General features: G+C 59.9%; 1 protein-coding gene across 1 annotated transcript in view; it reads left to right on the top strand.

Moving 5' to 3' along the window:
• Positions 1-5,462: 5,462 nt before the first annotated feature.
• GALNT2 (polypeptide N-acetylgalactosaminyltransferase 2) overlaps positions 5,463-14,256 on the top strand; it is a 67,804-nt gene continuing 59,010 nt past the window's right edge. Inside the window, exon 1 of the mRNA XM_079763496.1 lies at positions 5,463-5,683. Coding sequence (XP_079619622.1) covers positions 5,561-5,683 — 123 coding nt within the window. The 5' untranslated portion in view covers positions 5,463-5,560. The remainder of the gene's footprint in view (positions 5,684-14,256) is intronic.

Below are 14,256 nucleotides of genomic sequence, written 5' to 3'. Positions count from 1 at the left end.
TTCTTAAATGGGAGACATTTGCCTGTTGATGCTGTCGTTAGTTCTGGTCCTTGTTCCCTGTAAACCCACCGGGTTCATTGGCGTCATCAAGCCCTAACCGGTGTGGCTCAGTGGATAGAGCGCCGGCCTGCGGACCGAAGGGTCCCAGGTTCGATTCCGGTCAAGGGCATGTACCTTGGTTGCGGGCACATCCCCAGTGGGGGGTGTGCAGGAGGCAGCGGATCGATGTTTCTCTCTCATCGATGTTTCTAACTCTCTATCCCTCCCCCTTCCTCTCTGTAAAAAAATCAATAAAATATATTAAAAAAAAAAAAAAAAAAAGACCTCTGGTCCCAGAAAACAGCTGCCTCCTCTGGGGTCCTGGGACGGTCAAGGGTTCTTCAGGCCCCAAGGATGGGCTCTGTCAAGAACAGACCACCCCCAAGCAAGGTCAGGGGGGTGTTATTTTGACACACTGAGAGGCCCACGTAGCTGATGGAGTTTCTAAGCTCCTACACCCATACCGTATAAGATCAATCTCCCTCTCCCTCCCCTTCCTCCCCCCCCCCCCGTCTCCCCCTCTCCGCCCCCCCCCCCCCCAGCCTCCTTGATGAACTGCGTTGCAGAAAGAAAGCGCTATCCATGAGTCAGCGGTGTTTTTGGCAATCCCTCTTCCGTAGGCCTAGGGGGGGACTCAGGAAATTGCAAAGCTCCCCAGGATCAGAGCCTGGCAGGGGGCGGGGCACGGAACCCCCCATTCCTCCCCCCCTTCGCTGGGCCGGCCCTCACAGCACAGCTCTGCGCACCTTCTGTCTGTGCGCCTGTGGGCTCTGTAAGCTGACTCTGATGCTCTGGGGATGTGAGAGGAGCATCAACTATAAATACACGGGAGGCCTCCGCGGAGCGTCCCCCCCGCACTTGAACCCATCCGGGGGTCCTGCAGCTGAAGCGGGGCGCGGAGGGGGAGAGAGGCTGTGGGTGCGATGAGCCGGGCCCGCCCTCGGCGCTGTCCTGTGCTAGTTGCATGGATGGTTTTTATTTTATTTTATTATTTTATTTTATTTTATGATTTTCATTTATATTTATCTATTGAATCGTCATTGTTGGAAGTATTACAGATGTCCCCTCTTCTTTCCCATTGACCCCTTGTAGCCCGCCCCCGCCCCCCTCCCCAGGCCCTCCCCACCCCATCGCTGGGTCCACGCGGAATGATGCCTATGTGCACACAAGTTCATTGGCTGATCTCTTCCCACACCCACCACCCCCACCCACCCTCCCCCGCCTTCCCTCTGAGGCTCAACAGTCTGTTGGTGCTTCCCTGTCTCTGGGTCTATTTTCGTGCTCCCGTTTATCTTGCTCATTAGATCCCACGTGTGCGTGCGAGCGTGGGGTGCTTGTCTCTCTCTGACGGGCTTGATTCCCTCAGCATGATGGTCCCTCCGGGTCCCTCCTGCATGGATGCCTCTAGGTAACTTCCGGGCCTCAGGTCGCCCTGCAAGGTGAGCAGAGTGGGCCCCACCTCGTGAGTCTGGAGCTATGGCACCCAGAAGGGCCCTTCTGAGGGTCCGTGGTGGCGACTCACTGTGGACGGAACCGTCAGACATCAATCACCGTGTCCCCTCCTGTTAAAGCCAGCCCGCACCCTTTAATGTCTTCTTTTTTAAAAAATATATATATATTTATTGATTTCAGAGAGAAGGGGAGAGGGAGAGAGAGATGGAAACATCAATGATGAGAGAGAATCATGGATCAGCTGCCTCCTGCACGCCCCCTCACTGGGGATGGAGCCCACAACCTGGGCCTGTGCCCTTGACTGGAATGGAACCCGGGACCCTTCAGTCCGCAGGCCGATGCTCTATCCACTGAGCCAAACCGGCCAGGGCAGTGGTCGGCAAACGGATTAGTCAACAGAACCAAATATCGACAGTACAAAGATTGAAATTTCTTTTGAGAGCCAATTTTTCTTTTTTCTTTTTCTTTTTGGCATCCTGGCGTCAATTGTGGCCCTCAAATTTGGGAAAGACTGTAGAGGGGTGCCCTGCCCGGCCTCTCTCAGGCTGGAGCAGACGAGGCCACCTGCACACCCCGGCTCGCTCACGTGAGAGAGCCACATTTTTTAAACTTAAACTGTATAGGTAGGTACATTGTTATTAACTTGATTAGGGTCCTCCTAAACTGGCCTTTGCTAAAAACTCAAGGGGCCAAAGAGCCGCATTTGGCTCGCGAGCCCCAGTTTGCCGACCACTGGGCTAGGGCTTTTATATCTTCTTCTTTTTTTTTTTTTTTTACCATAGCAGCTCTATTAATTATGCCTCCATTATTTGGGGAAGGTGAGTGAGGGGGGAAGAGTTCTGATGATCTAATCCCCGTGTGAAATATTTTGATCCTATTTAAGCCGTTCTAATGGTGTTTTTCTTCTCTCTCCTAATTGGGTAGTTTGACCGCCACTAAACCATTGCATTGCGGGAAAGGGAGAATTGGACAATTAGATGATCAGAAAGCTTTGGTTGTACAGAAATCCCATGTATCGTCACATCGGACAGGGCTCCCGACACCTCTGATGCCAGGAACCAGGACAGCGCCCCGGCAGCCGCGTGACCTACGCTCTGCTCACGCCGCGAACGTGTGTGGCTGTTGGCGCCGGACTGTGTAGTCGAGGAAAAGCCCTGAGAGTTCTGTCCCGAGAACAGGACATCCATGCCCTGGCCGGGTGGCTCAGCTGATTGGAGCATCATCCCGTACCCAGCGGTCGGCAAACGCGTTAGTCAGCACGGCCAAATACCAACAGGACAACGATTGACATTTCTTTGGAGAGCCACATTTTTTAAACGTAAACTTCTCCTAACGCCACTTCTTCGACATAGACTCGCCCAGGCCGTGGTGTTTTGTGGAAGAGCCACACGCAAGGCAATTTGATCTTTTTGTTTTTAAAATCTAATAGTTTTACTGCCCAGCCTGCCAGGCTCAGTGGTTGAGTGGTGACCTATGAACCAGGAAGTCACGGTTTGATTCCCAGTCAGGACACAAGCCTGGGTTGTGGGCTGGATCCCCAGTGTGGGGCGTGCAGGAGGCAGCTGATCCATGATTCTCTCATTACTGGTGCTTCTATCTCTCTCTCTCTCTCCCTTCATCTCTGAAATCAATAAAAAAATATTTTTTCAAAAAAAGAAAATCTAAGAGTTTAACTAAGATATAGTACTAAGATTATTCCAGACCCATTTCCCAATGTGTGTGTATGTGGAAGGTACATTAAATATGTAACTTAAGTTTTCTCTTATTTCTGGATTATTTACGGGATTATAGCTTTTTTTCAGTTTTACTGAGATGTAACTGACATACATACAGCTCTGTGTAAGTTTAAGGTGTCAGCATAACTTGACTAACATATATTGTGAAATGATTACCACAATAGGTTTAGTTAATATCCATCATCTCATATAGATGTATATTAAAAAAAAAATTTTTTTTTCACCCTAGCTGGTTTGGCTCAGTGGATAGAGCGTGGGCCTGCAGACTGAAGGATCCCGGGTTCAATTCCGGTCAAGGGCACCTGCCCGGGTTGCAGGCTCCATCCCCAATAGGGGGCATGCAGGAGGCAGCCGATCCATGGTTCTCTCTCATCATTGATGTTTCTATCTCTCTCCCTCCCCCTTCCCCTCTGAAATCAATAAAAATATATTTAAAATGTCATTGGTCTTTAAAAAACAACAACAACACACACACAACTCCTTTTATTATAAAAAAGAAATGTGGTTGATTTTCTGTTTTCGTTTTACAATAGCTTTGTGTGCCACTAATGGGATGTTTTCGTTACTAGGCATCCTGAAGCCGGGTTCGTGGTTCCAGCGTGTTCTATCCGTGTGGGGAAGGGCAGTTTTTCATAGCTGACAGCGGCCGGGAGTCACCCTCTTCCATGTCCGTGGGACCTTTCATTTCTCCTTCTTCCTTCCTTCCTTTTCCTTCTCTCCCTGCACTGCCAGGCCTCGGAGGGCATGGCCCTTTCTCTGTTTCTCTGACTTTTCCCAGACGCCCCACCATCCTTCAGACCTCTTCTCTTTCTGAAGCCAAATAAAGGCCAGACCTGCGTTCGGTGTTTAGCTCTTGGCGTGGGGCCTTCTCTCGATGGAGGGATTTAAGCCCAGGCTTCACGTAAGCCCTTGGCCACCGTGGGAGGGAGCGCTGCTGGAATTGGAAGTCTTTTCTTTCTTCTGTTTAACAAGTAATCCGGAGTTCAGTTCCCGGCCTTCGGCAGGTGTGAGCGCGGAAGGCCTGTTCGCAGGTGCCGGCGTTTCGTTGAGGATGTGAGCAGACCCGGGTGCAGGCAGCTGTCATTATTCTCTACAGGGGTGGGGGCTCCCCAGTCATTTTAAAATATCCAGTGCTAGGTCACATTTATTTCGTGTCTGGGAGCCGCTGGGAAACAGTGCTGAGAAGGGCGGTGTCAAGGTTAGACAGATTCTGTTACCAGACGGATCCGTCTTGCCGCATCTTTATAGAGGTTGAGTGTGCAAACTCTTGCTTCTTCTTTGAAGAAAGCAACCGGTGACAAAGATTTAAAGACACAGGGATACACTGTTTCCCCTTCCCTCCTTTCATGTTTACTAAAGACACACACACACACACACACACACACACACACACACACACACACACACCAACCCCGAAATGCAACACCCTGCTGTGAGGCGCTGTGTTCGCTCCTGGAAAATGTTGCAGGCCCTCACCTCGGCCCAAGTGAACAAACACAACGGACCCCGAGGATCAGGGACATGTTGCTGCAAGATCAGGAAGAAAACTGCCGGGAGGAGCAGCGAGGTCGGTGCAGGAGGGCGTTGCAGCAAAAGGCTCAGGTCGGTGGGCCCACGCGGGCCTGGTAAGGGTCTGAGACGGGTGTCCAGGCGGCGTGGCCCAGGCCCAGGTTGCAGGCTCGACCCCCAGTGGGGGGCGTGCAGGAGGCAGCCCATCCGTGATTCTCTCTCCTCATGGATGTTTCTGTCTGTCTGTCTCTCTCCCTTCCGCTCTGAAATCAATAAAAAAGAGGGAAAAAAGGGGTCTGAGAGGGTCTCAAAGGCCAAGGACTGGAGGTGACAATGTCCGCAGAGCAGCGCCAGGCCGCGGGGACCAGGTGTCCCTGGGCCCGTGCCCGCGCGCCCGGGTGCGCGCTCCCCGCCGGGGCCCAGGCAGCCACCTGTCACTCACGGGGTGGGCGGAGGGCGCGCGGCGCCTGGAGACAGCGCTCCTCCCGCCTCCTCCCGCCCCCGGGCCGCCGCCGCCGCCCGCCGATTGGCCGCCCTTTGCTCCCTGACCCGTCCCCCTCCGGCCGCCTCCGAGGCCGCCGCTTCCTGCTCGCGCGCGCGCGCCGCCGCCGCCGCGCTCCGGGCCCGGGCGGATCTGGGCGCCCGGCGCGCGCCGCCCTCGCGGGAGCGCGCGCCAAGGGGCGGAGCCGCGCTGCGCCCGCCCCTTCCTCCCTCCGCCCGCGCCCGCGACGCCGCCCGCCGCCTCCCGCCCGCCCGCCCGCCCGCCCGCCGGCCCAGGCTGCACAGGCGAACGCGGCGCCGCGGCCGGCGGCCGAGAGGCGAGGATGCGGCGGCGCTCGCGGATGCTGCTGTGCTTCGCGCTGCTGTGGGTGCTGGGCATCGCCTACTACATGTACTCCGGGGGCGGCTCCGCGCTGGCCGCGGGCGCGGGCGGCGCCGGCAGGAAGGTGAGTGGGCGCCCGCCGCGGCCCGGCCCCCGCACCCCCGCGCCCGGCCCTCCGGCCCTCGAAGCATCCCGGGGCCCTGCTCTGACGTGGCCGCCGGGCACCGAGGGGGTTCTCCCCGCGCCTCCCGCTCTCCTCCGTGCGGACCTCGGCTCGGGCCCCCGCCTCGGGCCTCCCCGAGTCCCCGGGGCAGCGGGGGGCGGCGGGCGCATCAGCCCCTCCGCGCTCGCCGGGCTCGGAAGAGGCCCCCCGGCGCTGCCCCACTGGCCGGGGGCCGCGGACGCCCTTCTCGTCGCCCCCGCCCCCCCCCCAAGGCGCCCCCACCCCCTTCGGAGACGCCCCCTCGGCTGCACACCGTGTAAGCGGCGTCCTGTCCCGCCGCCGAAGCCCCATGCCCTGCGCGGGGAAGTTTGGGGGTGCGGGTGTGGGGAGGCACAAAAGGGGGTGGGGAGGCGGCCGGCTCTCCAGCGTGTCGTGTACCGGAGGAGAGAGGAGTCCAAGTTTCTCTCCAGCCCTTTGATACCCGCGCCGCGGATCCTCTCCCTGCCCCGCGGCGCCGCGCGTGGGGAGGGGGCGCCCGCCTGGACTCTGCCCCTCGCTCAGCCCGTTCCTCCGGGGCCGGGGAGAACGGACTCCCCTCCCTCCGCTGGAGTGGGCGCCCTGGTTTGCCGCTTCCATTCGCCTCGTCTCTGCGCCCCCCCGAGCGAGGCCGGCGCCGGCCCTGCCCCGACCTCCCCTCCCGGCCCCCGCGTTACCCCGCGCCCGGCTGGGCCCGGCCCCCCTGCGCGCCGTGCGCCTCCCCCGCGGCCCGGTGACGCGGGGATGGTCCCTGCGCTTTGCACAGGCCCCGAGGGCCGAGCGGTGGGGCCCTGGGGACCGCGGGGGGCGCTCCAGACAGCCCGGCGTTTGGGGAGGACGCCGGGCCCCCCCCCCCCCCCCCCCCCCCCCGAGAAGCCCGCACGGCGCGGTGCTGGGGCCGCGCGCCCGCTGGGCCGGGAGGGGCCGGGGCGCAGGGCACATGTTGCCGGCGGTGCGGGCGGGGTTGGGTGGTTGAAAGGTTTGAAAGCAGCGTTATCTTCTCCAAAATGCTGCAGCCCCCGTTCCCGTGACGTTTGGTGTCGCCGCAAACCCTGGAAATTCTGAGTTCATGGAGGTGGACCGCGGGGCTGGCCTGGAACCAGGGGCTGGTGGCCAGGAACCTGCGGGACCCGCATAACTAGACATGAACCGACCTGAGCCTTCAAGTCTGACCTGTAAATGTCAGCGTGGAGTTGGCTGCGTCAGGGGTTTCGTCCTTTCCTTCCTTCCCTCTTTCCCTCTTTCCTCCCCTCCTCCTCCCCTCCTCCCTTCCCTCCCTCCTCCCCTTCCCTCCTTCCCTCCCTTCTTCCTTTCTTCCCTCCTCCCTCCCCTCCTCCTTCCTTCCCTCCTTCCTTTCTTCTTCCTTCCCTCCTTCTCTCCCTCCTTCCTTCCTTCCCTTTCTCCTTCCTTTCTTCCCTCCTTCCCTCCTTCCTTCCCTCCTTCTTTCCCTCCTTTCTTCCTTCCCTTTCTCCTTCCCTTTCTCCTTCCTTCCTTCCCTCCTTCCCTCCTCCCTCCCCTCCTCCTTTCTTCCCTCCTTCCTTCTTCCTCCCTCCCTCCCTTCCTTTTCTCTCTTTCTTTCCCTGGCTTGGTTCTGCACCAATAGTGTACCCTTAGCCTTGTTGCGTGCTCTCTCTCTCTCTCTCTCTCTCTCTCTCTCTCTCTCTCTCTCGAGAACGGTTGTGTGTGTACACGGAATCCCCGTGATTCCTGGGCGGTCAAGGGCCAGGGAGCCAGGAGGAGCGGTGCAGCTGCTGCCAGAGCGAAAACCGTGGGCACGTTGTGCTGGGAAGGTTTCAAACCCGCGTCCCCGGCCCCTGTGCCTGGGCGGGTCCGCGTGGCCTGGCGTGCTGGTGGCACCTGCAGGCGGTCTGCCTGCCACACAAGAGGAAACCAAACACATAGGCCGGCCTGGTGCTGCTCTCTCCTTGGTTGGCCTCGTGCGTGAGCGCATGTGATTAGAAAGGGCCGCCGTGTGAGCTTGGCATTTGCAGAGGCCGGACCCCTGGTGGGGGGTGAGCTTCTGCTGGTGGACGGGGTTGATCTCTGAAGAGTGATCCTTAGTTTAAAAAAATCATCATCATCCAAGAGCCCTAGGTGGTGTGGCTCAGTGAATAGAGCGTCAGCCTGCGGACTGAAGGGTCCCAGGTTCGATTCCGGTCAAGGGCACACGTACCTCGGTTGCAGGCTCCATTCCCCGCCTCCTGCTCGGGGCACGTGCAGGAGGCAGCCCATGAGTGGGTCTCTCTCACATGGATGTTTCTCTCTCTCTGGCTCTCCCCCTCCCTTCCTGCCGACTATCTCTAAGAAAAAAAAAGAAAAGAAAAAAAAACGTCCCTTAGTTGAAAAAAAGAATCCAAGAACTTCTGATGGACCGGCAGTAGGAAAGAACAAAGAGCGTGTAGGAAAAAAAGTGTGGGAAATGGACGACTGTAGTGCATTGGGGATCTGGGATTCCGTTCTTTCTGTCAACCAGCCGTCAAAGGGAACCCTGGCCCTGGAACGGGTCAGCGACGGGCGGGCTGGGGACGAGGTGTGCCGAGGCAGCTGTAGCAGCTTTTGAAGCGGCAGGAGGAAGACCCGTGAACTTAGTGGGGGGACCCCGCTGTAAAAGTGGGAGTCCCGAGGCGCTCTGGACTTCACAGAACCCCGCCGCCCTGAATCTAATAACCTGGAGTTTGAGACGGCGCAGGCTTCCCGCCGTCTGAATTGTTCCCATGGATTTAGAGACGAGCAAGTCTCTTCCTTCGGATTCAGTTCATCTTCGCGGTACGGGGACGTACGCAGTATTTTCAGCTTGGAAAGTATGGGCACGGAGAGAGACCGTGGCGTGCACGCACAGGCAGGATTCAAACCCTGGCCACGGTGTTTAGGGTGTAAGTGGACTTGTATTTCTTCTCTTCTTTCCTGTATTCGAGTCAAGGCTCTCGTTCCTTATTTAGCAGATTTCTCTGCACCCTAACTTTTTTTTTTATTTAAATATATTTTTACTGATTTCAGAGAGGAAGGGAGAGGGAGAGAGAGAGAGAAACATCACTGATGAGAGAGAATCATGCATCTGCTGCCTCCTGCACGCCCCCTACTGGGGATGGAGCCTGCAACCCAAGCATGTGCCCTGACTGGGAATCGAACTGTGACCTCCTGGTTCATAGGTCGTCGCTCAATCCCTGAGCCAGACCAGCCGGCTGAGGGTCCTCTTTTTGTTTGTTTGTTTAATATATTTTGATTGATTTCAGAGAGGAAGGGAGAGGGAGAGAGAGAGAGAGAGAGAGAGAGGGAGAGAAACATCAATGATGAGAATCATGAATCGGCTGCCTCCTGCACGTCCCACACTGGGGATCGAGCCCACAACCTGGGCGTGTGCTCTTGGCCGGAATCGAACCCAGGACCCTTTAGTCCGCAGGCCGCCGCTCTATCCACTGAGCCACACCAGCCGGCGGAGGGCCCCCTTGTTGGACCTGTGAGGGGCCCCATTTGGCTGGAGCAGGTCCTTGTATGGGAGAATATTGGGGTGCCACCTTGGAGAGGGAGTTTGGGACTGAATTGTAGAGCGCTCCGAGTGCCAGGCCGACTTTGCGGTGTGCCGTTCGGTGGGCCTTCGGGCAGCAGCCGTGCTTTGGCACTGGATGGGGGGTGTTGAATGAAGGGGAGCGTACAGATCTATGCATGGGCCTCGAGGGGGCGTGACAGTCTGCTCCTTCCGCGTAGGGACCTTTGCTCATTCCCCGAGGCCCTCCGATCCTCGGCTTCCTCCTCTCCACCGTGTGGCAGAGAACGAAGTGCCACGAGCAGGTCCTGGCGTGTCCCAGGTGCCGAATAAATGGCGTGAGGGGTGGCCGGGTTGGGGGGGGTGCGGTGTGGAAAAGTCTAAATATCCCTTTGAAAGTATAGCGGGCCAGGAACCGTGTGCGGCGTCCTGATTCGTGGGAAATGGTTGGAGTGTTTCTTCCCCCCCCCCCCCACTCCCTCACCCATTCCTCCAAGACGGGGTCGGTCCCTTCGGGCCTGCACTCCCCGTCTTGAATGACAGCAGGACCGCCTCGGTGGGGTGCGGTCCAGACGCCGTGCCCGTACCCGCCTGTGGTGTCACCGTGGGGTTCCCACCAGTGGGCGGCCAGCAGGAGAGTGGGCTGAGGTCCCCCCTCCCTGTGGTGGTTGTGTGCACAAGTCGGGGTGTGGCTGTGGAGGGTCCCTCAGTGGGGGTCCCCCGCCTGCTCCCCGCCCAGGCGCTGGGGCCTCCCCCTGTCCCTGCAGCCCGGCCCCTCCCGGCAGGAGGAGGGAGATGCTATCATCAGTCAAGTGAGCCTGGGCTGAGGTTGGACACGAGACTGCCACGCGCGGCCACGGGCGTCAGCAGGGCTGGGCGTGTCCGAGGGTGGATGCCACGGGGGGACTCCGTACCCCACCCGCCACCTCTAATCCTTGTGGAGTTGGAAGACATTCCATTTGTGGTGACAGCTTGAGGTGGCGGGAAGGAGCGCAGTAGCAAGGGAAGACTTTGTGGGGGGTTTTGTTTTAAAAAAATAGATATAAATATGTTTTTTTATTTCAGAGAGGAAGGGAGAGGGGGAGAGAGATGGAAACATCAGTGATGAGAATCATGGACTGGCTGCCTCCTGCACGCCCCCTACTGGGGATGGAGCTCGCAACCCGGGCCTGTGCCCTGACCGGGAATCGAACCCTCACCTCCTGGTTCCTAGGTCGACGCTCCACCGCTGAGCCACCCCGGCCGGCCTGGCACAGGGGAAGACTTTGTATAGCCAGAGACTCTGACCCAGTGGCTGCAGACTATCAGCTTTCCTCTAAAGAAAACAAAGTTTCCATCTTCTGGAGTGATGTTGTGGCTTCCTCCGGGGACTCACCCAGAATGGAAACCGGTTGTGGCTGATAAACGGAGCAAAAACTAACTGGCTCTTCTGTTAACCCTGGGAGACAGGAGGGAGAAGCTTGGTCCCCAGGGCGGAGTGGGGTCCACTCGCTCGGGCCCTGCCAGACCTCGGGTGGGTGGGTGGGGGCTGCAGGCCCCTGTAAACCTCCCCGCTCCTGCCCAGAGGAGGGTGTCCTGTTCGGGTCAGAGGAAGAGGTATGAGGCAGGTGGTCAGAAAAGTGGGTGGGGCTGGGGCAACGTGCATTTCTGCATACACTTAATTCCTCATTGCTCCCATTCATGTTTCTCAGATCTTCTTTTAAATATAGTTTTACTAGAGGCCTGGTGCATGAATTCGTGCATGGCTGGGAGGAGGGGCTGTGGGCGGTTGGTAAGCTGGCCCCGCCCCCGATTGGGCTGGGGGGGGGGCGGGCTGATCAGGGGTGGAGCTGGCCAAGGGGAAGGGCCATAGGCGGTTGGCCAGCCGGTAGGAGGGGCCATGGGCAGTTGGTAAGCTGGCCCCACCCCCAATCAGGGTGGGGGGGAGCTATTGGGGGTGGGGCCGACCAGGGGAAAAGGCCGCAGGTGGTTGTGGGCTGGCCCCGCCCCCTGGTCAAACTCCCAGTCGAACTCCTGGTCGAGGGGACAATTTGCATATTAGCCTTTTATTATATAGGATTGATTCAGAGAGGAAGGGAGATGGGGAGAGAGAGAGAGAGAAAAAAAAAATACCAATGATGAGAGAGAATCATGGATCAGCTGCCTCCTGCACGCCCCACACTGGGGATCGAGCCCGAGACCCGGGCATGTGCCCTGACCGGGAATCGAGCCGTGACCTCCTGGTTCCTAGATCGATGCTTAACCACTGAGCCACGCCGGCCGGCTGTCTCAGATCTTTGGGGAGAAGGAAGTCGGTCTGAGAGGCATCGATTTCAAAGCTGTGGGCCTAACTTCCAGCAAAGCCAGAGGCAGCTGGCTGGGCCTGGGACACGGCGGGCTGACCCGAGGTCCTGGCGGAGGTCCCGGGCAGGAGGCGGGTATTCCCGGGAAACAGCTGGCCCGGCAGGATTCCCAGCTGAGCAGCCAGCCAGACCTGGCCCGTTCGCCTCCTGGGCTCCCTGCTCGGAAGGTGTGTCGGAAGGGTGAGGCCGAGACGTTCCCGCGGCAGCTGTCCGGCTGGAGGCGCCGGGGCAGCCGCTCAGAGGAAAGCAGACAGGTGGTTACATACATGCTTCTCCCTGAACCCCCAGGGCCCTGCACCTGCCCCCCCCCCCCCCCCCCGCCTCCCCACGTGCCCTGGTCTTCCCTCGGGATTCCTCCTCCATGATCAGCAGCTAAAGAGTCGAAACCTGCCCTGTCCGGTGTGGCTCCGTGGATAGAGCGTCAGTCCATGGACTGAAGGGTCCTGGGTTCGAATCCGGTCAAGGGAGCACGTACCTCGGTGGCAGGCTCGATCCCCGGCCCTGGTTGGGGTGCATGCGGGAGGCAACCCATCGATGGGTCTGTCGCACATCGATGCCTCTCTCTCTCCGTCTCTTCCCCTCCCTCTCTCTGAAAACCAACGGGAACACGTCCTTGGGGGAGGATTAACAGCACAACAGAGTTGGATGGAACCTGCCACCTCGGCGCCCCTGAGACCCCGGCTCCGTGCCCACGCGCGCTGAGGGTCCCTCGGTGACTTGCCGGAGGACGGAAGGGGTGCCGTGCGGGTCTCCCTTCTGTGACCTGAAAGATCACCGTCGCCTTAAGGAAGCCCTAGTTGTCCGTTGCTCCAGCGATCCTCTGTCCCGGCTGCTGTCCTGGATCCCCGCCTCCAGGCCGCCTCATCGGGCCGTTCCCTGGGGCGGACCTCTTGGCCCGGCCACCAGCAAGCCCTCCTGGGCGGGTTCCAAGGAGCGCACTGGATGGCGGTCCCCGCGCTCTGGCCGACTCTCCTGCCCTCCCCTCGGAGTGGAACTCGGCCTTGCTGTCTTCGCCGGGGCGAGGGTTCTGACCTTTGGCCGCGGGCCCGCCCTGCAGGAGGAGCCCGGGTGCCGAGGTACCAGGCACTTCCCGTGCCACCTTTCTGCTTCCGGACCTCGGCCCCTCCTGGCAGTGTGCCTGCCTCCTGGTGATCGCCACGCGCCTCGGTTTCCTTTGCCAAACGCCGGAGCCGGTTCTCTCTCCCGGAGGCTGTTGCCTTTGGCTTGTCAGGGGCGGAGTCTCCCCATCACGTGGGAATCTCCTTGTCCACACGGGGTCCTGGGTGCTGTGTGTATTCATCTGGGTACGCAGGGCACCCATCCTCCCACACACACCCCCCCCTCACCTACCGCAGACTGAAGTCTCCCACCACAAACCGGGCCCTCCCCCTGCAGACCGGGGCCTCCCCCTGCAGACCGGGGCCTCCCCCTGCAGACCGGGGCCTCCCCCTGCAGACCGGGGCCTCCCCTTGCAGACCGGGGCCACCCCTTGCAGACTGGGGCCTCCCCTTGCAGACGCCCGCCCTCCTGGGACCTGCCCCTGCTGGGAGGAAGCTCTCCGGGCACTTTACCCAGCGCGCTCCCTTCCTCTCGCTCTCCAAAAAAAAAGGTAGATTCCAGACACGAGGAGATCAGGGATCCTCAGTAACAGGAAGCAAAACGGGCGGGTGAGCTGACTGGCTCAGGGGAATGGGAAGGGACGAGAGCGGGAAGCGGGAAGAGAGAAAAGGGGGTCAGCCTTTGGCAGGTCACAGAGCTAACGCTCACAACCAAGGTCGCCGGGAAAGCCCTGGAGGCAGGAAGGACCAAGGCCATGGGACCAGGGCGTCCGGTGCCCGCTCCTCACCCAGGGCAGCCATCCCACCCCCCGCCTGACACAGAGCTCCCCACTTCCCGAGCCTGATGACAGCCCGCTTCCCTACGGGCATCTCCCCACGCCGCCTCGGACTTGCATCCGCCCGCCAGGCTGTCCCAGGGCCACGCGGCTCAGACGGACCCTTCGTTTGGGGCGTGTGCGTCGCTGTCCAGAGCAGCCTCCTCTCGGGACGCCAAGCGCTCGCTCCCCGGGCGCCTCCGGAGCCCAGGCCCAACTCCAGCAGCTGCTCCGGCGGCTGTGGGTCTTTGCCGTCCCCTTTCCCGGCCGGCCTCCCTGTAACGTTCCAGCTGTTCGGTCCAGCAGCCCGCTGGCGGCACGGCCCCTAACCCCATAAAGCGTCCCCATAAAGCGTCTAATGACCCTCGTAAATGCCAGCAGCTCCTGTGCCGGGCGGCTGGCGGCCGACACCCGAGAACCGGGGAGGACTGCCATTTCCCACGGCCGCCTCCCAGGCCTCCCGACAGCGGCTGCGGGCGGGCGGTGAGGTCACATGTCGTTTCATTTCCCACGGATACTCCAGGTCACAGGGCCTCCGGGTCACAGGGCTTCCAGGTCACAGCCTCCAGGTCACAGAGCTTCCAGGTCACAGCGCCTCCAGGTCACAGGGCCTCCAGGTCACAGCCTCCGGGTCACAGGGCCTCCGGGTCACAGCCTCCAGGTCACAGGGCCTCCAGGTCACAGGGCCTCCAGGTCACAGAGCCTTCAGGTCACAGGGCCTCCAGGTCACAGCCTCTAGGTCACAGCCTCCAGGTCACGGCCTCCAGGTCACAGGGCCTCCAGGTCACAGGGCCTCCAG

The sequence above is a fragment of the Cnephaeus nilssonii genome (genome assembly GCF_951640355.1).
Source record: "Cnephaeus nilssonii genome assembly, chromosome: 23".
Taxonomy (NCBI): domain Eukaryota; kingdom Metazoa; phylum Chordata; class Mammalia; order Chiroptera; family Vespertilionidae; genus Cnephaeus; species Cnephaeus nilssonii.
Note: the sequence above shows the minus strand (reverse complement) of the source record. Positions and strands in the feature narration are given on the sequence as shown.